The sequence below is a fragment of the Salvelinus alpinus genome, chromosome 10 (genome assembly GCF_045679555.1).
Source record: "Salvelinus alpinus chromosome 10, SLU_Salpinus.1, whole genome shotgun sequence".
Classification (NCBI taxonomy): domain Eukaryota; kingdom Metazoa; phylum Chordata; class Actinopteri; order Salmoniformes; family Salmonidae; genus Salvelinus; species Salvelinus alpinus.
Genome location: NC_092095.1, coordinates 28,801,348 through 28,825,144, shown reverse-complemented (window position 1 = coordinate 28,825,144; position 23,797 = coordinate 28,801,348). Strand labels below are relative to the sequence as shown.

General features: G+C 44.4%; 1 protein-coding gene and 1 pseudogene across 9 annotated transcripts in view; both read right to left on the bottom strand.

Annotated features, from left to right (window-relative positions):
- c10h8orf34 (chromosome 10 C8orf34 homolog) overlaps window positions 1-23,797 on the bottom strand; it is a 198,727-nt gene that overhangs the window by 51,248 nt on the left and 123,682 nt on the right. For all 9 annotated transcript variants that reach the window (XR_011666439.1, XR_011666438.1, XR_011666441.1 and 6 more), the window contains exon 8: window positions 8,818-8,953. Coding sequence is in view for 3 of the 9 variants with exons in the window: in XM_071328775.1 (XP_071184876.1) it covers window positions 8,818-8,953 (136 nt within the window). In the remaining 6 variants the exon portion in view is untranslated. The remainder of the gene's footprint in view (window positions 1-8,817; window positions 8,954-23,797) is intronic.
- Window positions 1,108-7,611, bottom strand: LOC139531398 (uncharacterized; annotated as a pseudogene).

The window sequence follows — 23,797 nt, the reverse complement described above, 5'->3', positions numbered from 1 at the left end:
AAGGAAGGGCCCTAAACAGATCACACATCACTGGCCTGGAAATGCCTTGGACAGACGGCCCAGACCAGACCGGCTTCATTCCAGATGCACGGGACTGTAATATCAGAGGTTATTTAAACACACGCACACACAGACTCACACACACAAGCACGAACACACACACTGTGTTCTGTGGTATGAGGAGTGTGTTCAGCAGACATGCCTGTGAACAGGGGGCTGTAAAGACAGGGGTCAGAGGTCAAATGGGAGCAGAGCGTGAGAGAGAGATGTGCGTGGAGAAGGAGAGAGAAAGTAGCAAAGAGAGAGAGAGAGAGAGAGAGAGAGAGAGAGGCTGGCTCTCACCTCTAACAAAAGCTTTACAGTATGTGCTTTAGACCCAACCATGTCTCAATGGGATTCCCAGAAGTGCCTGTGAAACCTATCCATCCTAATAATAAACCTGCTTCCCTGGAGCCTAGCATATGTGAGGAGGGAGATAGTATAGTATAGTGATAGGGAACTGGGCTAGTATAGTGATAGGGAACTGGGCTAGCATACTAATAGGGAACTGGGCAAGTATAGTGATATCATACTACACCAGCTCCGACGTTCATCTTATGTGGCAGGGCTTGCTAACTATTACAGACTACAAAGGGAAGGACATGAGCGAGCTGCCCAGTGACACAAGTATTCCAGACGAGCTAAATCACTTCTATGCTCGCTTCGAGGCAAGCAACACTGAGGCATGCATGAGAGCATCAGCTGTTCCGGACGACTGTGTGATCACGCTCTCCGTAGCCGACGTGAGTAAGACCTTTAAACAGGTCAACATACACAAGGCTGCGGGGCCAGACGGATTACCAGGACGTGTGCTGACCAACTGGCAGATGTCTTCCATAGCCATGAAGTGCTTTGAAAGGTTGGTCATGGCTCACATCAACACTATTATCCCAGAAACCCTAGACCCACTCCAATTTGCATACCGCCCAAACAGATCCACAGATGATGCAATCTCTATTGCACTCCACACTGCCCTTTCCCACCTGGACAAAAGGAACACTTATGTGAGAATGCTATTAATTGACTACAGCTCAGCGTTCAACACCATAGTACCCTCAAAGCTCATCACTAAGCTAAGGATCCTGGGACTAAAGACCTCCCTCTGCAACTGGATCCCGGACTTCCTGACGGGCCGTCCCCGGTGGTGAGGGGAGGTAGCAACACATCTGCCACGCTGATCCTCAACACCGAAGCTCCCCAGGAGGGCGTGCTCAGTCCACTCCTGTACTCTCTGTTCACCCACGACTGCATGGCCAGGCACGACTCCAACACCATCATTAAGTTTGCAGACGACACAACAGTGGTAGGCCTGATCACCGACAACGACGAGACAGCCTATAGGGAGGTCAGAGACCTGGCCAGGTGGTGCCAGAACAACAACCTATCCCTCAACGTAACCAACTAAGGAGATGATTGTGGATTACAGGAAAAGGAGCACCGAGCACGCCCCCATTCTCATCGACGGGGCTGTAGTGGAGCAGGTTGAGAGCTTCAAGTTCCTTGGTGTCCACATCAACAACAAACTAGAATAGTCCAAACACACCAAGACAGTCGTGATGAGGGCACGACAAAGCCTGTTCCCCCTCAGGAGACATAAAGGATTTGGCATGGGTCCTGAGATCCTCAAAAGGTTCAACAGCTGCAACATCGAGAGCATCCTGACTGGTTGCATCACTTCCTGGTACGGCAATTACTCGGCCTCTGACCGCAAGGCACTACAGAGGGAAGTGCGTACAGCCCAGTACATCACTGGGGTTAAGCTGCCTGCAATCCAGGACCTCTACACCAGGCGGTGTCAGAGGAAGGCCCTAAAAATTGTCAAAGACCCCAGCCACCCCAGTCATAGACTGTTCTCTCTACTACCGCATGGCAAGCGGTAAAGGAGTGCCAAGTCTAGGACAAAAAGGCTTCTCAACAGTTTTTACAGCCAAGCCATAAGACTCCTGAACAGGTAATCAAATGCCTACCCGGACTATTTGCATTGTGTGCCCCCCTAACCCCTCTTTTTACGCTGCTGCTACTCTCTGTTTATCATATATGGATAGTCACTTTAACTATACATTCATGTACATATTACCTCAATTGGGTCGACCAACCAGTGCTCCTGCACATTGGCTAACCGAACTATCTGCATTGTGTCCCGCCACCCACCACCCGCCAACCCCTCTTTTACACTACTGCTACTCTCTGTTCATCATATATGCATAGTCACTTTAACCATATCTACATGTACATACTACCTCAATCAGCCTGACTAACCACTGTCTGCATGTAGCCTCGCTACTTTTATAGACTCGCTACTGTATATAACCTGTCTTTTTACTGTTGTTTTATTTTTGTACTTACCAATTGCTCACCTAATACCTTTTTTGCACTATTGGTTAGAGCCTGTAAGTAAGCCTCACTGAAAGGTCTACACCTGTTGTATTCGGCGCACGTGACAAATAAACTTTGATTTGATTTGCTAGGGAACTGGGCTAGTGCAGTGATAGGGAACTGGGCAAGTATAGTGATAGGGAACTGGGCTAGAATAGTGATAGGAAACGGGGCTAGTACAGTAATAGGGAACTGGGCTAGTACAGTGATAAGGAACTGGGCTAGTATAGTAATAGGGAACTGGACTAGCATAGTGATAGGGAACGGTGCTAGTATAGTGATAGGAACCTGGGCTAGTATAGTGATAGGGAACTGGACTAGTATAGTGATAGGGAACTAGGCTAGTATAGTGATAGGGATCTGGGCTAGTATAGTAATAGGGAACTGGACTAACATAGTGATAGGGAATGGGGCTGGTATAGTGATAGGGAACTGGGCTAGTATAGTAATAGGGAACTGGGCTAGTATAGTGATAGGGAACTAGGCTAGTATAGTGATATGGATCTGGGCTAGTATAGTGATAGGGAACTGGACTAACATAGTGATAGGGAATGGGGCTGGTATAGTGATAGGGAACTGGGCTAGTATAGTGGTAGGGAACTGGGCTAGTATAGTAATAGGGAACTGGGAAAGTATAGTGATAGGGAATGGGGCTAGTACAGTGATAGGGAACTGGGCTAGTATAGTAATAGGGAACTAGGCTAGTATAGTGATAGGGAACGGGGCTAGTATAGTGATAGGGAACTGGGCTAGTATAGTGATAGGACACTGGGAAAGTATAGTGATAGGGAACTGGGCTAGTATAGTGATAGGGAACTGGGCTAGTATAGTAATAGGGAACTGGGAAAGTATAGTGATAGGGAACTGGACTAGCATAGTGATAGGACACTGGGAAAGTATAGTGATAGGGAACTGGGCTAGTACAGTGATAGGGAACTGGGCTAGTATAGTGATAGGGAACTGGACTAGTATAGTGATAGGGAACTGGACTAGTATAGTAATAGGGAACTGGGAAAGTATAGTGATAGGGAACTGGGCTAGTATAGTGATAGGGAACTGGGCTAGTATAGTAATAGGGAACTGGGAAAGTATAGTGATAGGGAACTGGGCTAGTATAGTGATAGGGAACTGGACTAGTATAGCGATAGGGAACTGGGAAAGTATAGTGATAGGGAACTGGGCTAGTATAGTAATAGGGAACTGGACTAGTATAGTGATAGGGATCTGGGCTAGTATAGTAATAGGGAACTGGACAAGTATAGTAATAGGGAACTGGGCTAGTATAGTGACAAGGAACTGGGCTAGTATAGTGACAGGGAACTGGGCTAGTATAGTGATAGGGAACTGGGCTAGTATAGTGATAGGGAACTGGGCTAGTATAGTGATAGGGAACTGGGCTAGTATAGTGATAGGGAACTGGACTAGTATAGTGATAGGGAACTGGGAAAGTATAGTGATAGGGAACTGGGCTAGTATAGTAATAGGGAACTGGGCTAGTATAGTCATAGGGAACTGGACTAGTATAGTGATAGGGAACTGGGAAAGTATAGTGATAGGGAACTGGGCTAGTATAGTAATAGGGAACTGGACTAGTATAGCGATAGGGAACTGGGAAAGTATAGTGATAGGGAACTGGGCTAGTATAGTAATAGGGAACTGGGCTAGTATAGTGATAGGGAACTGGACTAGTATAGCGATAGGGAACTGGGAAAGTATAGTGATAGGGAACTGGGCTAGTACAGTGATAGGGAACTGGGCTAGTATAGTAATAGGGAACTAGGCTAGTATAGTGATAAGGAACTGGGCTAGTATAGTAATAGGAAACTGGGCTAGTATAGTGATAAGGAACTGGACTAGCATAGTGATAGGGAACTGAGCTAGTATAGTAATAGGGAACTGGGCTAGTATAGTGATAAGGAACTGGACTAGCATAGTGATAGGGATCTAGGCTAGTATAGTGATAGGACACTGGGCTAGTATAGTAATAGGGAACTGGGCTAGTATAGTGATAAGGAACTGGGCAAGTATAGTAATAGGAAACTGGGCTAGTATAGTGATAAGGAACTGGACTAGCATAGTGATAGGGAACTGAGCTAGTATAGTAATAGGGAACTGGGCTAGTATAGTGATAAGGAACTGGGCTAGTATAGTAATAGGGAACTGGACTAACATAGTGATAGGGAACTGAGCTAGTATAATAATAAGGAACTGGACTAGCATAGTGATAGGGAACTGAGCTAGTATAGTAATAGGGAACTGGGCTAGTATAGTGATAAGGAACTGGACTAGCATAGTGATAGGGATCTAGGCTAGTATAGTGATAGGACACTGGGCTAGTATAGTGATAGGGAACTGGGCTAGTATAGTAATAGGGAACTGGACTAGTATAGTGATAGGGATCTGGGCTAGTATAGTAATAGGGAACTGGACAAGTATAGTGATAGGGAATGGGGCTGGTATAGTGATAGGGAACTGAGCTAGTATAGTAATAGGGAACTGGGCTAGTATAGTGATAGGGAACTGGACTAGCATAGTGATAGGGAACTGGACTAGTATAGTAATAGGGAACTGGGAAAGTATATCGATAGGGAACTGGGCTAGTATAGTGATAGGGAACTGGGCTAGTATAGTAATAGGGAACTGGGAAAGTATAGTGATAGGGAACTGGGCTAGTATAGTGATAGGGAACTGGACTAGTATAGCGATAGGGAACTGGGAAAGTATAGTGATAGGAAACTGGGCTAGTATAGTAATAGGGAACTGGACTAACATAGTGATAGGGAATGGGGCTGGTATAGTGATAGGGAACTGAGCTAGTATAGTAATAGGGAACTGGGCTAGTATAGTGATAGGGAACTGGACTAGTATAGTGATAGCGAACTGGACTAGTATAGTAATAGGGAACTGGGAAAGTATAGTGATAGGGAACTGGGCTAGTATAGTGATAGGGAACTGGGCTAGTATAGTAATAGGGAACTGGGAAAGTATAGTGATAGGGAACTGGGCTAGTATAGTGATAGGAAACTGGACTAGTATAGCGATAGGGAACTGGGAAAGTATAGTGATAGGGAACTGGGCTAGTATAGTAATAGGGAACTGGACTAGTATAGTGATAGGGATCTGGGCTAGTATAGTAATAGGGAACTGGACAAGTATAGTAATAGGGAACTGGGCTAGTATAGTGACAAGGAACTGGGCTAGTATAGTGACAGGGAACTGGGCTAGTATAGTGATAGGGAACTGGGCTAGTATAGTGATAGGGAACTGGACTAGTATAGTGATAGGGAACTGGGCTAGTATAGTGATAGGGAACTGGACTAGTATAGTGATAGGGAACTGGGAAAGTATAGTGATAGGGAACTGGGCTAGTATAGTAATAGGGAACTGGGCTAGTATAGTCATAGGGAACTGGACTAGTATAGTGATAGGGAACTGGGAAAGTATAGTGATAGGGAACTGGGCTAGTATAGTAATAGGGAACTGGACTAGTATAGCGATAGGGAACTGGGAAAGTATAGTGATAGGGAACTGGGCTAGTATAGTAATAGGGAACTGGACTAGTATAGCGATAGGGAACTGGGAAAGTATAGTGATAGGGAACTGGGCTAGTATAGTAATAGGGAACTGGACTAGTATAGCGATAGGGAACTGGGAAAGTATAGTGATAGGGAACTAGGCTAGTATAGTGATAGGGAACTGGACTAGTATGGTGATAGGGAACGGGGCTAGTACAGTGATAGGGAACTGGACTACTATAGTAATAGGGAACTGGGCTAGTATAGTAATAGGGAACTGGGAAAGTATAGTGATAGGGAACTGGGCTAGTATAGTGATAGGGAACTGGACTAGTATAGTAATAGGGAACTGGGAAAGTATAGTGATAGGGAACTGGGCTAGTATAGTGATAGGGAACTGGACTAGTATAGTGATAGGGAACTGGACTAGTATAGTAATAGGGAACTGGGAAAGTATAGTGATAGGGAACTGGGCTAGTATAGTGATAGGGAACTGGACTAGCATAGTGATAGGGACCTGGGCTAGTATAGTAATAGGGAACTGGACTAACATAGTGATAGGGACCTGGGCTAGTATAGTAATAGGGAACTGGACTAGTATAGTGATAGGGAACTGGACTAGTATAGTAATAGGGAACTGGACTAGTATAGTGATAGGGAACTGGACTAGTATAGTAATAGGGAACTGGACTAGTATAGTGATAGGGAACTGGGCTAGTATAGTAATAGGGAACTGGACTAACATAGTGATAGGGATCTGGGCTAGTATAGTGATAGGGACCTGGGCTAGTCTAGTGATAGGGAACTGGACTAGTATAGTAATAGGGAACTGGACTAGTATAGTGATAGGGAACTGGGCTAGTATAGTAATAGGGAACTGGACTAACATAGTGATAGGGACCTGGGCTAGTATAGTGATAGGGACCTGGGCTAGTATAGTAATAGGGAACTGGACTAGTATAGTGATAAGGAACTGGACTAACATAGTGATAGGGAACTGGACTAACATAGTGATAGGGAACTGGACTAGTATAGTGATAGGGAACTGGACTAGTATAGTGATAGGGAACTGGACTAACATAGTGATAGGGAACTGGACTAACATAGTGATAGGGAACTGGACTAGTATAGTGATAGGGAACTGGACTAGTATAGTAATAGGGAACTGGACTAGTATAGTGATAGGGAACTGGGCTAGTATAGTAATAGGGAACTGGACTAACATAGTGATAGGGACCTGGGCTAGTATAGTGATAGGGAACTGGACTAACATAGTGATAGGGAACTGGGCTAGTATAGTGATAGGGAACTGGACTAGTATAGTAATAGGGAACTGGACTAGTATAGTGATAGGGAACTGGGCTAGTATAGTAATAGGGAACTGGGCTAGTATAGTAATAGGGAACTGGACTAACATAGTGATAGGGACCTGGGCTAGTATAGTGATAGGGACCTGGGCTAGTATAGTAATAGGGAACTGGACTAGTATAGTGATAAGGAACTGGGCTAGTATAGTGATAGGGAACTGGACTAGTATAGTAATAGGGAACTGGACTAGTATAGTGATAGGGAACTGGGCTAGTATAGTAATAGGGAACTGGACTAACATAGTGATAGGGACCTGGGCTAGTATAGTGATAGGGAACTGGGCTAGTATAGTGATAGGGAACTGGACTAACATAGTGATAGGGAACTGGGCTAGTATAGTGATAGGGAACTGGACTAACATAGTGATAGGGAACTGGGCTAGTATAGTGATAGGGAACTGGACTAGTATAGTAATAGGGAACTGGACTAGTATAGTGATAGGGAACTGGGCTAGTATAGTGATAGGGAACTGGACTAACATAGTGATAGGGAACTGGGCTAGTATAGTGATAGGGAACTGGACTAACATAGTGATAGGGACCTGGGCTAGTATAGTGATAGGGAACTGGACTAACATAGTGATAGGGAACTGGGCTAGTATAGTGATAGGGAACTGGACTAGTATAGTAATAGGGAACTGGACTAGTATAGTGATATGGAACTGGGCTAGTATAGTAATAGGGAACTGGACTAACATAGTGATAGGGACCTGGGCTAGTATAGTGATAGGGAACTGGACTAACATAGTGATAGGGAACTGGGCTAGTATAGTGATAGGGAACTGGACTAGTATAGTAATAGGGAACTGGACTAGTATAGTGATAGGGAACTGGGCTAGTATAGTAATAGGGAACTGGACTAACATAGTGATAAGGAACTGGACTAACATAGTGATAGGGAACTGGACTAACATAGTGATAGGGAACTGGACTAGTATAGTGATAGGGAACTGGACTAGTATAGTGATAGGGAACTGGACTAACATAGTGATAGGGAACTGGACTAACATAGTGATAGGGAACTGGACTAGTATAGTGATAGGGAACTGGACTAGTATAGTGATAGGGAACTGGACTAACATAGTGATAGGGAACTGGACTAACATAGTGATAGGGAACTGGACTAGTATAGTGATAGGGAACTGGACTAACATAGTGATAGGGAATGGGGCTAATACAGTGCTAGGGAACTGGACTAGCATAGTGACAGGGAACTGGACTAGTATATTGACAGGGAACTGAACTAGTATAGTGATAGGGAACTGCGGCTATGGACACTGCAGTAGTAAGTCAGGCAAGCATTCCTCATATGCAGTACCCCTCTCTGCTCAGACAAATGCACTCACTGAGCAGAGAGAAGAGGAGTCTTTGGACACAGACCTGTCCCACTCTCTCTGTACCAAGTTATAGAGCAGACAGACAACCAGACAGCCAGCCAATCAGCCACACAGACACACAGACACACTGGCACAGGTAAGGCCCAGGTAACCCCCAGGTCATAGTAAAGGATAAATATTTACCTTGCACACCTTGAGCAGATGTTGAGTGTGACCTTGGCCTGGGGCTCTGGGAGGTAGGAACTACGACCTTGACTGAACTTACTTCCTGACGGGGCCAGCCCTGTTACCCCCTCCATACGCAGGTCATCTAGGTCCTCTATGAGGAGAGAGGAGAGAGAGGAGAGAGGGAGAGAGGAGAGAGAGGGAGAAAGGGGGAGGGAGAGAGAGAGGGAGGCAGGGAAGAGAGAGAATGGGTGAAGTACAGGGAGATGGAGTGAGGAAGAGCGATGAGGAATAGAAGGAAAGAGTAAGAAAGGGGAAAGAGGGAGAGAAGGAGAGGGACAGTCATTTATCATAGTCACTGAGTCATCAACAGATGCATTGTATCTGTCTTAGCTGTCTCAGCCGTCCAGAACGGAGGAAGGATGAACCAACACACACACACACACACACACACACACTAAGAGACGATAGACTGACAAGACTGTCTTGCATCAATTAGCCAATAAATAGATTGTGGTTGTAAGGAGAAGAGACAGAGAAGGCTGTGCTGAAGGAGAGATGATGAGAGAGAGACCACACATCCTGACCAGAGAGAGAGAGAGAAGTGTCTCTGTGTGTTCTCTCCCTGTGTCCTCATAAGAACAGTCCTCGGTCTGCATGACTCTCTAAAGAGCTCCATATGAACCAGACACGCCAGTGTCATCCCCTCTCCTTCTCCCCAGTCTCTCTGTCTCTGTCACCCCCATCTATCTCTCTCTCTCTCTGGTTTGTTTTAACATACTGCTGTTGGACCGGGAGACAGAATAAAGCTGAACTGAGTTCCACACGCGATAGTGTTCCCAGGTTCACCACTGGGCCCATGTTCAGCTTTAAACAGGCTTATATGATCAGGTATCAGAGAATAGAATTTTCAGCTTCAAGGCGAAGTAGGTGACGCGCGTTTCGGTAACAGAGACAAAAATACAATCATTGAGAACAGAAAGCATAGCTCCGCCTGCGTTCCAAATGACAGCCTATTCCCTTTATGGCTTTGTGGACCCTGGTCAAAAGTAGTGCACTATATAGAGAATAGGGTTCCATTTGGGATGCACCCTCAGTCTAATAAGCAGGGTCGTGACTGAGTAGAAAAGAAGGGTAGTAAAATATAAATAACTTCATGTTTATTGTCACAAAACTAAAACCAGTAACGCTTTATTAAATATAGCAGGACATCAAACAGGGATGTAAATTTGACAGCAAGTTCTTGGTTCTGAATAAATGTTTTGAGAGACAAAACACATTGCAACAATTATATAGCGTAAGTCTGAATTTGTATGTTGACGACATGAGTCATGGTCTGAGTTAGCTAACTGTTGGTAAAGATATCTAATATAGCTTTTTAATAACAAGTTGATATCTTAAAGGTCCAATGCAGCCATTTTTATCTCAATATCAAATCATTTCTGGGTAACAATTAAGTAAAATGGTTCAAAATTTAAAAAACTATTAATTCTTGGCAAAAAGCTATTTCTCAAGCAAAAAATGATTATTCCAACCTCACAGTGTGGAATATATATATAAATCACAGGTAAATCAAATTTTTGACGGCACTGGGCCTTTAAAATAAAATAAAAACTTGCCCGTATCACTTGTGCTTATTAAGCATACAGGCAAGCGCAGTTTGAAGATATCCTAGAATGATTCCCAGGCACCTGCAACAAAACGCCTCAGACGTGTGAGTGCTTTCCCTTCTTTTAATAACAAGTTGATAGATACAGTACCTCAAGCCATTACTGTATGGACCATTTGACAGCATATAAAGGATGTTTTTTTAACAACAATAGCCCATTTTGTTTTCATCAGTCCTCAGGAATGTGAGAAATGTGACAACAAGAGATCAAATGCCGGACATAATTATTACCACTCACTAGTGTGTGTGTGTGTGTATGTGTGTGTGCGTGTGTGTGTGTGTGTGTCTGTTTATGTGTGTGGGACAGATATACACATTAGTCACATTGATACTCTTCCCGTCAATCTCATGTTACTGGCCTCCTGGTTGAGCAGAGACGAGAAGACAGAAAACTGCGGCTTACACTTTGATAGAAGAGAAGGCGTGACTAATCACCTGGATTAGAGGAGAGACACTCATCCACTGAGAAATGTTCCTCTTCCCTCCATCCATCACACTGGCCCTGCGCCAGGCTATCTCTCACCTGTCTGTCCTCGTTACGCGTTTGTGTCTGTGTGTAATTGTGTGTGTCTGTGTGTGTGTGTGTGTGTGTCTGTGTGTCTCTCTCTCTGTGTGTGTGTGTGTGTGTGTGTGTGTGTGTGTGTGTGTGTGTGTGTGTGTGTGTGTGTGTGTGTGTGTGTGTGTGTGTGTGTGTGTGTGTGTGTGTGTGTGTGTGTGTGTGTGTGTGTGTGTGTGTGTGTGTGTGTGTGTGTGTGTGTGTGTGTGTGTGTGTGTGTTTGCTTGTATGCCTCCCTTTGTGTGTATGGTTCGTACGTGCATGTCTCCTCTCCGTAGGTGAAGAAATCACTTAAAGAGAGCGAGAGGAGACGAGAGAGGAGAGAAATACCATACCAGACCAGCTGCAAATTAAGAATTCCACTAGGAGTAAAATTCCACGAGGAGCACATTTTCAGAGAGGCACTGATGTGTGTATAAAAGGAATAACAGCCCGGGTGTTACATGTAGTCAGATTGCCTGGGTGTAATGTAGTCAGATTGCCTGGGTGTTATGTAGTCAGATTGCCTGGGTGTTATGTAGTCAGATTGCCCGGGTGTTACATGTAGTCAGATTGCCTGGGTGTTATGTAGTCAGATTGCCTGGGTGTTATGTAGTCAGATTGCCTGGGTGTTATGTAGTCAGATTGCCTGGGTGTTATGTAGTCAGATTGCCCGGGTGTTACATGTAGTCAGATTGCCTGGGTGTTATGTAGTCAGATTGCCTGGGTGTTATGTAGTCAGATTGCCTGGGTGTTATGTAGTCAGATTGCCTGGGTGTTATGTAGTCATTTTGCCTGGGAGTTATGTAGTCAGATTGCCTGGGTGTTATGTAGTCAGATTGCCTGGGTGTTATGTAGTCAGATTGCCTGGGTGTTATGTAGTCAGATTGCCCTGGTGTTACATGTAGTCAGATTGCCTGGGTGTTATGTAGTCAGATTGCTCGGGTGTTAAATGTAGTCAGATTGCCCGGGTGTTACATGTAGTCAGATTGCCGGGTGTTACATGTAATCAGATTACCTGGATGTTACATGTAGTCAGATTGCCCGGGTGTTACATGTAGTCAGATTGCCCGGGTGTTACATGTAGTCAGATTGCCCGGGTGTTACATGTAGTCAGATTGCCCGGGTGTATGCCTCCCATTGTGTGTTACATGTAGTCAGATTGCCCGGGTGTTACATGTAGTCAGATTGCCGGGTGTTACATGTAATCAGATTACCTGGATGTTACATGTAGTCAGATTGCCAGGTGTTACATGTAGTCAGATTGCCCGGGTGTTACATGTAGTCAGATTGCCTGGGTGTTATGTAGTCAGATTGCCAGGTGTTACATGTAGTCAGATTGCCGGGTGTTACATGTAGTCAGATTGCCAGGTGTTACATGTAGTCAGATTGCCAGGTGTTACATGTAGTCAGATTGCCCGGGTGTTACATGTAGTCAGATTGCCAGGTGTTACATGTAGTCAGATTGCCCGGGTGTATGCCTCCCTTTGTGTGTTACATGTAGTCAGATTGCCAGGTGTTATATGTAGTCAGATTGCCCGGGTGTTACATGTAGTCAGATTGCCAGGTGTTACATGTAGTCAGATTGCCAGGTGTTACATGTAGTCAGATTGCCCGGGTGTTACATGTAGTCAGATTGCCCGGGTGTTACATGTAGTCAGATTGCCCAGGTGTTACATGTAGTCAGATTGCCCGGGTGTTACATGTAGTCAGATTGCCAGGTGTTACATGTAGTCAGATTGCCAGGTGTTACATGTAGTCAGATTGCCAGGTGTTACATGTAGTCAGATTGCCCGGGTGTTGCATGTAGTCAGATTGCCCGGGTGTTACATGTAGTCAGATTGCCAGGTGTTACATGTAGTCAGATTGCCAGGTGTTACATGTAGTCAGATTGCCCGGGTGTATGCCTCCCTTTGTGTGTTACATGTAGTCAGATTGCCCGGGTGTTGCATGTAGTCAGATTGCCCGGGTGTTGCATGTAGTCAGATTACCTGGGTTTTGATTTAGAATTGTCTGATTGGGTGTTAGATTTTTCCTTCATTTTTCTATCGTCTGATGAGATTAGTATAAACATTTGATAACATGCACACCATGAAGATGAACGTTTACATCATGTTGACATTGAGCCATACTACTTCTTACCGTGCCAGATGAGGTGAGATTTCTCACCTGAAGCACTGAGAGACCTATGGGCCTGGTCAAAAGTATTTCACTGTAAGGAAAATAGGGTTCCAGCTGGTACACACAGTCCCAGAACACAGGTCATCCAGGGACTGGGACTGGTGTGGATAACAGAGGGTGACTGAATGCTTCTGTCATGCTTCTGAAAATGCCTGTAAGCATAGTCTCATTCATCATCACTGCTGGGAAATGAGAGTGGGTGGGCAAGGGGAGAGAGGTTACCGGCCGTGGGAACCATGTCTGTGTCCCAAATGGCACTCTATTCCCTATGCATTGTGTTACTTTTGACCAGGGTCCATAGGGGTCTGGTCAAAAGTAGTGCACTATGTAGGTAATAGGGTGCCCTTTGGAACACAAGCCATGGCTTAATATTGTGTCAACGCCCAGACCATCACCTGCTCCTCCACCTAATCCGTCTCCTGGTCGTTATCTACTCTGTAAGGTCCTGTCTAGAGACTGGTTTACGCGGTGGTAGACTACAAGTCTGAAAAGTCTAGGTGGGTCACAGCGGGAACCACTGCTGTAAAGTTACTGTGTTCAAACGTTGCCACGGTCACAGCACATTACCTACGGGAAGCTTTTAATCTCTGAGTTCACCTCTCCCTTTGGCCTTGTTCCTTGTAGTTGGAGATAAACAAATGACAAAAACATGGAGAGTACAACATCTCCGTCTAATCTTTCAGGCGAGTCAAATAAAGACATTACATGCAGCTTTAGATTTAGTTTGTGTTTTGTCTAAACAAGATGTTACTGCTGTTTAGAACAAGCTGGGCATGACAACATGGCGCGCTTACAGGACAGTAAGTCTTTCCGCCCTGCAAACAGTGTCAATGGAATTATACATTGGGATCACACACACACACACACACACACACACACACACACACACACACACACACACACACACACACACACACACACACACACACACACACACACACACACACACACACACACACACACACACACACACACACACACACACACACACACACAGTCAGTCAGTCGAATTGTACTGTCAACCCTGCTGTGTGTGAATAACATTGGTCTGATGCTATCAGGTGTCGGCTCCTACAAAGAGACACAGGGGCCTCCAGGGGCCAAGGGAGAGAAACGGAGTGATCCCTGAAAGTTACACTCACCCTTATTAGTGTGACTTACAGTACATTGGCATACTGTGTGTGTGTGTGTGTGTGTGTGTGTGTGTGTGTGTGTGTGTGTGTGTGTGTGTGTGTGTGTGTGTGTGTGTGTGTGTGTGTGTGTGTGTGTGTGTGTGTGTGTGTGTGTGTGTGTGTGTGTGTGTGTGTGTGTGTGTGTGTGTGTGTGTGTGTGTGTGTGTGTGTGTGTGTGTTTGCCCACAGTGCCATGGCTGATGTGTATTTTATGTGGGCATATAGCCACTTGCTGCTTACCACTGTACCAGTCAAGAGTTGGTGCCAGACATAGACTTCAATACTGGGAGCTGACTAAACTAAACTAACTAAACATCTGCTACAGAGGATAAATCATCTTTGTGTGTGTACATCTTTTTTTTGTTTGTTCCCCTTTTCTAAAGGTCCCATTGAGAAAGAGAGTTTATTTATTTAGCCAGACACAACTGACTTTATCTCCCTTGGGTTAGCAACAGATCCTACCATAACCCCCGCACCAAAACCCCCCACACAATAACACCGTCTAAGAGAAGTTTACATTACAGACCGGCACGTCAATACGTTTCACCATGCAACACTCACGTCACACGCCGTGGCGTCTGTCTAGACACAACAAAGTCAGCACTCAGCCCGCCCGTTTGTCAGCGAGCGAGGCACATTTTCTCTCATGCTTCCTGGTCGAAGGAGGAGCACTATATAGGGAATAGGGTGGCATTTGGAAAGCAGACCCTGCGTCAAACGTTGAGACACGACTGATAAATACAACTGTGGCAGAGGAGAGGAGAGGGGTGGAAAGTATTTGAGCGATGCGATGCGAACAAAGAGGTCTGAGCAATGAGGAATTCCTTCCCTCAATCACTCACTACACCAAAGCAAAAAGCGGAGCTGGTGTGTGTGTGTGTGTGTGTCTGTTCCCCCATCAAGTTTCCATGTTATTTAATGTAATTTAGACGGAGACTGACTGACTCGCTCTCGTCTCTCTGTTCTAAATCAAGAACTGAAGTCATAATTAGTATATTCATCTCGCAAATAACCTAACCTACACTTTCTGAGATGATGTGTTGACAGATGTAAAGTGTGCAATCATCTAACTCTCTCCCCCACACAGAGACAGAGATACAGAGAGAGAGAGACACACAAACACACTTGTACGCACACACCCTATCTCATGCACACCAGATCCAAGACTATGAGTTTATTGATTCACCTATGAGTGAACTAATTGACTCATTTCCAGCCCTGCGTATGTCCTAGCTGTGCCTGTGGTGCTGTGGCTCTGTGTCTGGGAGGTCACAATGGGTTGCATAGGGTCCTGGTCAAAAGTAGTGCACTATATAGGGAACAAAGTACCATTTGGGATATAGCCTATAACAGCAGACTCTAGTCTAGTGTCATTATAAAACAGACTGTGGCTCTACTGTCTCTACTATCCGCTGCGCTGTAATTAACAATATCTCTGTAATGATAGATATCACAGAGAGTGGTGGCAGACACACACATACAGCATGCATGCACAGACACACACACACACACACACAGAGAGAGAGAGAATGATTTGAATTGTGAGAGAAAAAAAGAGAGAGCGAGAGAGAGGGGCGTGAAAGAGAGAGGGGGAGAGAGTGAGGGAGAGAAAAAGAGACCCCGCGCTCTCCCTGCCCCTCACACAGTCAGCTCAAGCATTTGTGATTCATGAAGTATTAAACACAAAGCAATGACTCTGCGGTTAGTTCTCCCAGAACGGGCCAGAGAGGCATTTGTTTAGCTTTGTAATAAAAGCAATATTCCAACTTACATTTCATAATTACAACTCAGCTTTCATTTGCGTTTCTTTCCCCGTCCCTGTCATTCCCCTCAAAGTCTGTCTGTCAGATCCCAACCTCATGCAGTATCTCAGACAGACACAGAGAGAGGGAGAGAGAGAATAGAGAGAGAGAGAGAGAGAGAGAGAGAGAGAGAGAGAGAGAGAGAGAGGGAGAATAGAGAGAGAGAGAGAGAGAGAGAGAGAGAGAGAGAGAGAGAGAGAGAGAGAGAGAGAGAGAGAGAGAGAGAGAGAGAGAGAGAGAGAGAGAGAGAGAGAGAGGGAGAATAGAGAGAGAGAGAGAGAGAGAGAGAGAGAGAGAGAGAGAGAGAGAGAGGAGAGAGAGAGAGAGAGAGAGAGAGAGAGAGAGAGAGAGAGAGAGAGAGAGAGAGAGAGAGAGAGAGAGAGAGAGAGAGAGAGAGAGAGAGGGAGAGGGAGAGGGAGAGGGAGAGAGAGAGAGAGAGAGAGAGAGAGAGAGAGAGAGAGAGAGAGAGAGAGAGAGAGAGCTTCAGATATCAGAGAACACTGCCTTTACAAGAAAGAGAACAAACTAAAAGAATCAGATGGAGAGAGAGAGAGAATGCAAGATCAGAGCCTGTGAAAGTCTTGTCAGAACTCCAGAACACTGTTCTGTCAACTCATTCAACTCAAGCTCTTTAAGCTGCAACCCTTCTCTCTGAGAGAAAGCCTGGAGACAGGGAACAACAACCGTCTCCCAGGTTCAATACTGCCATCTAGAGTTCATACAAGTAACTGTTGATGCAATATGATAAGAATACAGTTAAAGACATCAATGTTAGAGACATTGATTTATCCATAAAGTGTCTCAGAATAGGAGTGCTGATCTAGGATCAGGCCCTCCCTGACAATGTATTCTTATTCACTATGATCTAAAAGGCAAAACTGATCAGCACTCCTACTCCAAGACGCTTTGGGCTCCCGAGAGGCGCAGCGGTCTAAGGCACTGCATCTCAGTGCTAGAGGCGACACTACAGTCCCTGGGTCGATTCCAGGCTGTATCACATCAGGCTGTGATTGGGGTAGGCCGTCATTGTAAATAAGAATTTGTTCGTAACTGACTTGACTTGTTAAATTTAAAATGTAAAAAAAATTATTTGTGAATACTAGCCCTGGCCCAGTTACTAAAGCAGAACAACAGAAAAGGTTTCTGGGCAGATAAGGTGATCTACAGCCCAGAGATAACCATGTCTGGGTGGGGTTGCCAGATTTTGTGGGTTACATTGTCAGGTAATGAGGTAGTTGGAGCTGAAATCCCCCCTCTGTGTCCATAGTCCTCATTCATACACACCTGAAGAGGTAATGGGGAGTTGGCTACCTGTTGGTGATAAACACATAGATACTAAAGACAACACAAACACTCTGATTACTCAGTAATTACCTCATAAAGTCTATAACTCACTGTTTGTCAGATGCATCTTCGTTTCGATGCTAACAGGGGCCACCCTGTCTCCTATAAAAACACCTGAGAATGATGTTGTGGATTTTTATCACGAGAAGAACAAAGTCACACACAAGACACAATGTTGCTGGCAAAGATACTGTAAGATGAACAAAGGCCTTTTCATAGATACAAAAACAGATGTATTGTCTCTGGGTCTTTTCAGGTATAACAATCTTCAGACAGAGCATTCTAGGCACCAGCATAAACGGCCTTTATCCTCAAACCTCTCTATTTAAATAAACGATCGGTGTTTAGCCATGATATTACAGTATGTGTCCATTCATACAATCTGTCATTCCAAGACCAACCCCTTCTATCAGTTAACTCTGAGAACAGTGAGTATCCGATTTTTTTCCAACAGATGACACTGTAACACTAAACTTGCCCATCAGTGTTGTAGTTACCTCCAGTAACACTACAATTCACCCTTCAACCAACCCATCCATCTGCACATGTATTATTTTACAGGGCCTCATAACGGCAGCACTTCTTTTCTAACTGGGGACTCTCTCTCCAATCAAACTATATAGGATCAGAACCTTTAGTCAGAGATGCTGTCACCCTGCCAGCCCACCAGCAGTTTCAACCCCCTGTACTTGACTTGATTTTATGTGATTTAGTACCGCTGTAATTCACACTACTAGCATGCCCTTCTCTTCTCCTCTTGTGTCTTTTAACAAACAACGCTCCCTGATGATACGGCTCAGTTGTTTGTTTGCGCTGTTGCCGGGGCAACTGCTGTGTCTCTGGTTGTCAGGGCGAGGAAGGAGAGGAGGAGAGGGGGAGGACTGGCGTCAGGAAGTTCAGAGCAGGATGAGGTGTCTGCCAAGCCCTGGCACTCTCCCTTTCTTTCTTTCCTCCTCTCCCGCTCTAGCTCTCATTCTCTCTCCCCCTTTCCCCCCTCCCTCTCTAACTCTCTCCCTCTTTCCCCCCTCCCTCTCCCCCTTTCTCTCTCTCTCTCCCTCTTTCCCCCCTCCCTCTCTAACTCTCTCTTCCTCTCCCCCTTTCTCTCTCTTCTCTCTCCCTCTCCCCCTTTCTCTCTTTCTCTCTCTATTCTAAATACAGAATAGAACAAAGAGATATACTGATATTGGGGCTGGGCTCTGAAGCTCTGCAATTGGACCAGATTTTCACACACACACACACACACACACACACACACACACACACACACACACACACACACACACACACACACACACACACACACGCACACGCACACGCACACGCACACGCACACGCACACACACACACACATAGCCACAGATACAGACGGAAACACAGGTACAGTAATCTCACAGTCATGTCAGATCCTAACACACAGATCACCATCAAATCAAATCAAGCTTTATTCAAGCTTTAACACATTTCAGACATGCAGTGCAACACAATGTGCTTCACAGGGACATTTTTTTTTAAACAATGAAAATAAAAACATATTTACTACAAAACAAACATAAGAGGATAAAAAACTAAAGAATAACAATAAAAACTGAATGACTAAAAAGCACCCTCAGGAGAAGCAAAGCTTAAAAGGTGTGTTTCAAGATCTCTTTGAAATATGTCCACAGTTTCTGCCCCCCTCAGGTTCTCTAGAAGGCTATTCCAGGGGCATAATAACTAAAGGCTGTCTCTCCTTGCCTCTTGGTTCTAGGCTTTGGGATAGTTAAAAGTGCAGTGCCAGAGGAACCTACTGGGTACATAACTTAAAAGCATGTCTGACATGTATTGGGGTGCACAATCATGGATTGATTTGAAAAACCAATAGAAGCATCTTTAATTTAATCATAAAACTCAGGCAGCCGGTTGAGAGACATTAAAACTGGTGTAATATGTGCTCTCCTTCTGGTCTCGGTCAGTACCCGTGCTGCAGCATTCTGTATGTTTTGCAGTTGACCAATGGCTTTCTTGGGGAACCAGACAGGAGAGCATTACAGTAATCAAATCTGCTTGTAATAAAAGCATGGATGAGTCTCTCTGTATCAGCCTGAGAGAGAAACGGCCGCACCTTGGTAATGTTCCTCAGCTGGTAAAAAGATATTTTGGTCACATTCCTCATGTGTGATTCGAAATTGAGTTCAGAATCTAAAATAACACCTAGGTTTTTTACCTGGTGTTTTATCTTTATTGCCTGTCAATTAAAATGTGTGGACAGATTCTCTCTCTGTGCTTTGGCTCCAACAATAAGTACCTCGGTCTTGTCTTGATTTAGCTGGAGGAAGTTGTGAGCCATCCAAGTATTTAAATCACTAATACAGTACAATCATTTATCTATGGAGCTAAAATCCTCAGAAATGTAAAGTTGTGTATCGTCTACGTAGCAGTGAAAATCAATGCTATGCTTTCTGATAACGCTGCCAAGGGGTAACATATATGAACTGAACAGTACTGGACCCAAAATCGAACCCATGTGGAACGCCACATGTGATATGCATTTTCTATGAGTTATGTTCACCCAGGGTGACAGAAAAACTCGTGACCGGTTAAATTACGTAATTTCAATCTCCTGCTGTCCTCCTGAATCCCCTAGAGAGTAAGGGTACACTATCACCCCCCCCCCCCCCCCCCCTCTCATGTTCGGGGGACCCCCGGCCGAGTGGTACAGAGCACAAAAGCGCGTCTGTTCATTCACAGAGGGGGTTCTGATATCTCCTGTACGAGTATATGACCTTAATAGAGTGTCCTGGTGGCGTGTTTGTGTAGGTGGGTTTATGTTGTGTTTTCAATTAGGAACAGGGTCACTATTACGCTCCGGTGAGACCGAGGACAGGGGTAGTGTGAGTGCTCAGTCAGGTATCCAGACAACTGACAACAACCGCTTTAATACAGTAACCTGAACTTACCTACATGTTCATTTAACGGTAAGGCAGGAGATGGCAGGGAGACTTCATTGTCAGTTGGAGAGGAGAAGAAGTTATTGCAACATGACTGTATGTCGCTCTGGATAAGAGCGTCTGCCAAATGACTGAAATGTCATGTAAATGTAACGTTTCAGAAAGGGGTCAGCTGGAGCCCTCTCGGGAGGAACTGGCCCTCTCTGTTGTTTTTATGAACTAACCATAGAACAACACAGTGCTGCCAGCTGAAGGCCGTTTCTCTCCACCAGCTAGACTCAACTTGTTACTTTATTAAGAACTGTGTCTGTGCGTGGTTTCACCAGCATAGTCTGTGGAGAAGGTTATGCTTTCTCCTTGTGTACTTTCCAGTGTTTCATAAAGCCTGTGTCACACTAGTTTCCAGTGTGGATTGTGCTGCAGTTAACACTAGGCATGAGGACATATACAGTACATGAATGTGATGTCATATAAATGAATGTGATGAACTAGCCTCTGAATCCCCAGTATTTGTCCCTGTCTATAACAGTCTATAACACACTTACCTCTAATGGTGGAAAACAGAGACTGACAGACAGACAAGACAGACACAGAGACAGTTTGGTTGACTATTTGGCTTTTACAAAATACTGGGGATTCAGAGGCTAGTTCATCACATTCATTTATATGACATCACATTCATGTACTGTATATGTCCTCATGCCTAGTGTTAACTGCAGCACAATCCACACTGGAAACTAGTGTGACACAGGCTTTATGAAACACTGGAAAGTACACAAGGAGAAAGCATAACCTTCTCCACAGACTATGCTGGTGAAACCACGCACAGACACAGTTCTTAATAAAGTAACAAGTTGAGTCTAGCTGGTGGAGAGAAACGGCCTTCAGCTGGCAGCACTGTGTTGTTCTATGGTTAGTTCATAAAAACAACAGAGAGGGCCAGTTCCTCCCGAGAGGGCTCCAGCTGACCCCTTTCTGAAACGTTACATTTACATGACATTTCAGTCATTTGGCAGACGCTCTTATCCAGAGCGACATACAGTCATGTTGCAATAACTTCTTCTCCTCTCCAACTGACAATGAAGTCTCCCTGCCATCTCCTGCCTTACCGTTAAATGAACATGTAGGTAAGTTCAGGTTACTGTATTAAAGCGGTTGTTGTCAGTTGTCTGGATACCTGACTGAGCACTCACACTACCCCTGTCCTCGGTCTCACCGGAGCGTAATAGTGACCCTGTTCCTAATTGAAAACACAACATAAACCCCCCTACACAAACACGCCACCAGGACACTCTATTAAGGTCATATACTCGTACAGGAGATATCAGAACCCCCTCTGTGAATGAACAGACGCGCTTTTGTGCTCTGTACCACTCGGCCGGGGGTCCCCCGAACATGAGAGGGAGGGGGGGGGGGGGGGGGTGATAGTGTACCCTTACTCTCTTGGGGATTCAGGAGGACAGCAGGAGATTGAAATTACGTAATTTAACCGGTCACGAGTTTTTCTGTCACCCTGGGTGAACATAACTCATAGAAAATGCATATCACATGTGGCGTTCCACAAGGTTTGATTTTGGGTCCAGTACTGTTCAGTTCATATATGTTACCCCTTGGCAGCGTTATCAGAAAGCATAGCATTGATTATCACTGCTACGTAGACGATACACAACTTTACATTTCTGAGGATTTTAGCTCCATAGATAAATGATTGTACTGTATTAGTGATTTAAATACTTGGATGGCTCACAACTTGGTGGTGGCTCACAACTTGGCGGTGTATTTGAAAATACTCAAATAAAGTACTTGTTTTGGGCGGTGTATTTGAAAATACTCAAATAAAGTACTTGTTTTGGGCGGTGTATTTGAAAATACTCAAATAAAGTACTTGTTTTGGGCGGTGTATTTGAAAATACTCAAATGCACAGAAAAAGTATTTGAATAAAAAACACTTAAAAACACATGCATTTAAACCAAAGACTGACACACGCACGCACACACCACTGCCCCCCCCGCCTAAAAAACAATATTCCCCTCTGGAGGTCGTCGCCCTAGAATTAGGAAGTAGAATACTAGAATGGACATGAACAAAATGGCTGATAAAGGTCAGTATTTTGGTCAGGGTGTTGGTTTGCCACTGCTGTGATAAGATATTGTGTAAAATAATGCATTTTAAGAAATTATCTGCACTATATGTTTGTTACCTAGCTAGCCAGACAGTTTTAGAGGACTGACTCTATACATTTTTCAAATTAACTGCCAATATGCCAACATTCCATTCAAACAACATGCCTTTGTTTTATTTTCCTGCATAAGAAAAATCATATGCCTCTACTGCCATTCATACTAATTAGACTGGTTTGTATTTCACCCTGACCGATATGGCTTTAAAAATGCAAAATTCTCTCAGCCTCATTGCAAAATGTGTAGAATAGCATGAGATTAGCTATAGAAATGCAAATTTCTCAGCTCTTGCGGGTGGGCCCTGCGAAACTGTGGTATATCACTAACACACACACACACACACACACACACACACACACACACACACACACACACACACACACACACACACACACACACACACACACACACACACACACACACACACACACACACACACACTCTGGAGAGAGGGGGATATTATGGGATGTTATGGATGAGCTCCACAACGCAAGACATGCTCGTTTCTCATTAGCATAATTGAACTCATTTGGGCTACGTTCATTTCTCCCCAGGCGTTACCCTACCGACGCAACTAGCAGGCTTACGACCAATTAGCAGAGCCTTAGAACAAACAGTTACAGAGAGACATTTTGGGAGAAAATCTGTCTGAATGTGTATTTGGACACATGTTCACATATAGATGTGTTGTTGTTTGATTATCTATTCATGGAGCATAATGGTAGTACACGAAATCAATCAGTCATGAAATTTCAGCATCCAGTGATTGTCAAGCAAATAACTGTGTCTCATGGTAATTGACCGTTAATGAACAACAACACATTGATGCAGACCTTTGGAACATCTACATTTTAAAAGTCTAATAAATCCATTTAATACAGTCTACACCATCACAATAAATCCATGATTTATTTTAGACAGGTCTAAAGAAACATGATATGAAGAAATAAAGTATATTTCTGAAGAACAGAATAGCATACTCTGAGTTGTCCTTATGTTGGGCCCTGATCTGGCTATGCCATGTGGCTGTGTGCTACCCTAGTTAATTTAGCAGACAAGATTTGCTTACAATTCCGTGGCATTATTTTATATTATTTTATAATATGAAGAATACAATTGAACATAGCTGAATAAAATAGGAAATATATTATCTCCAAACAATTTGAGGGAGTGAGCAAACACGTCTA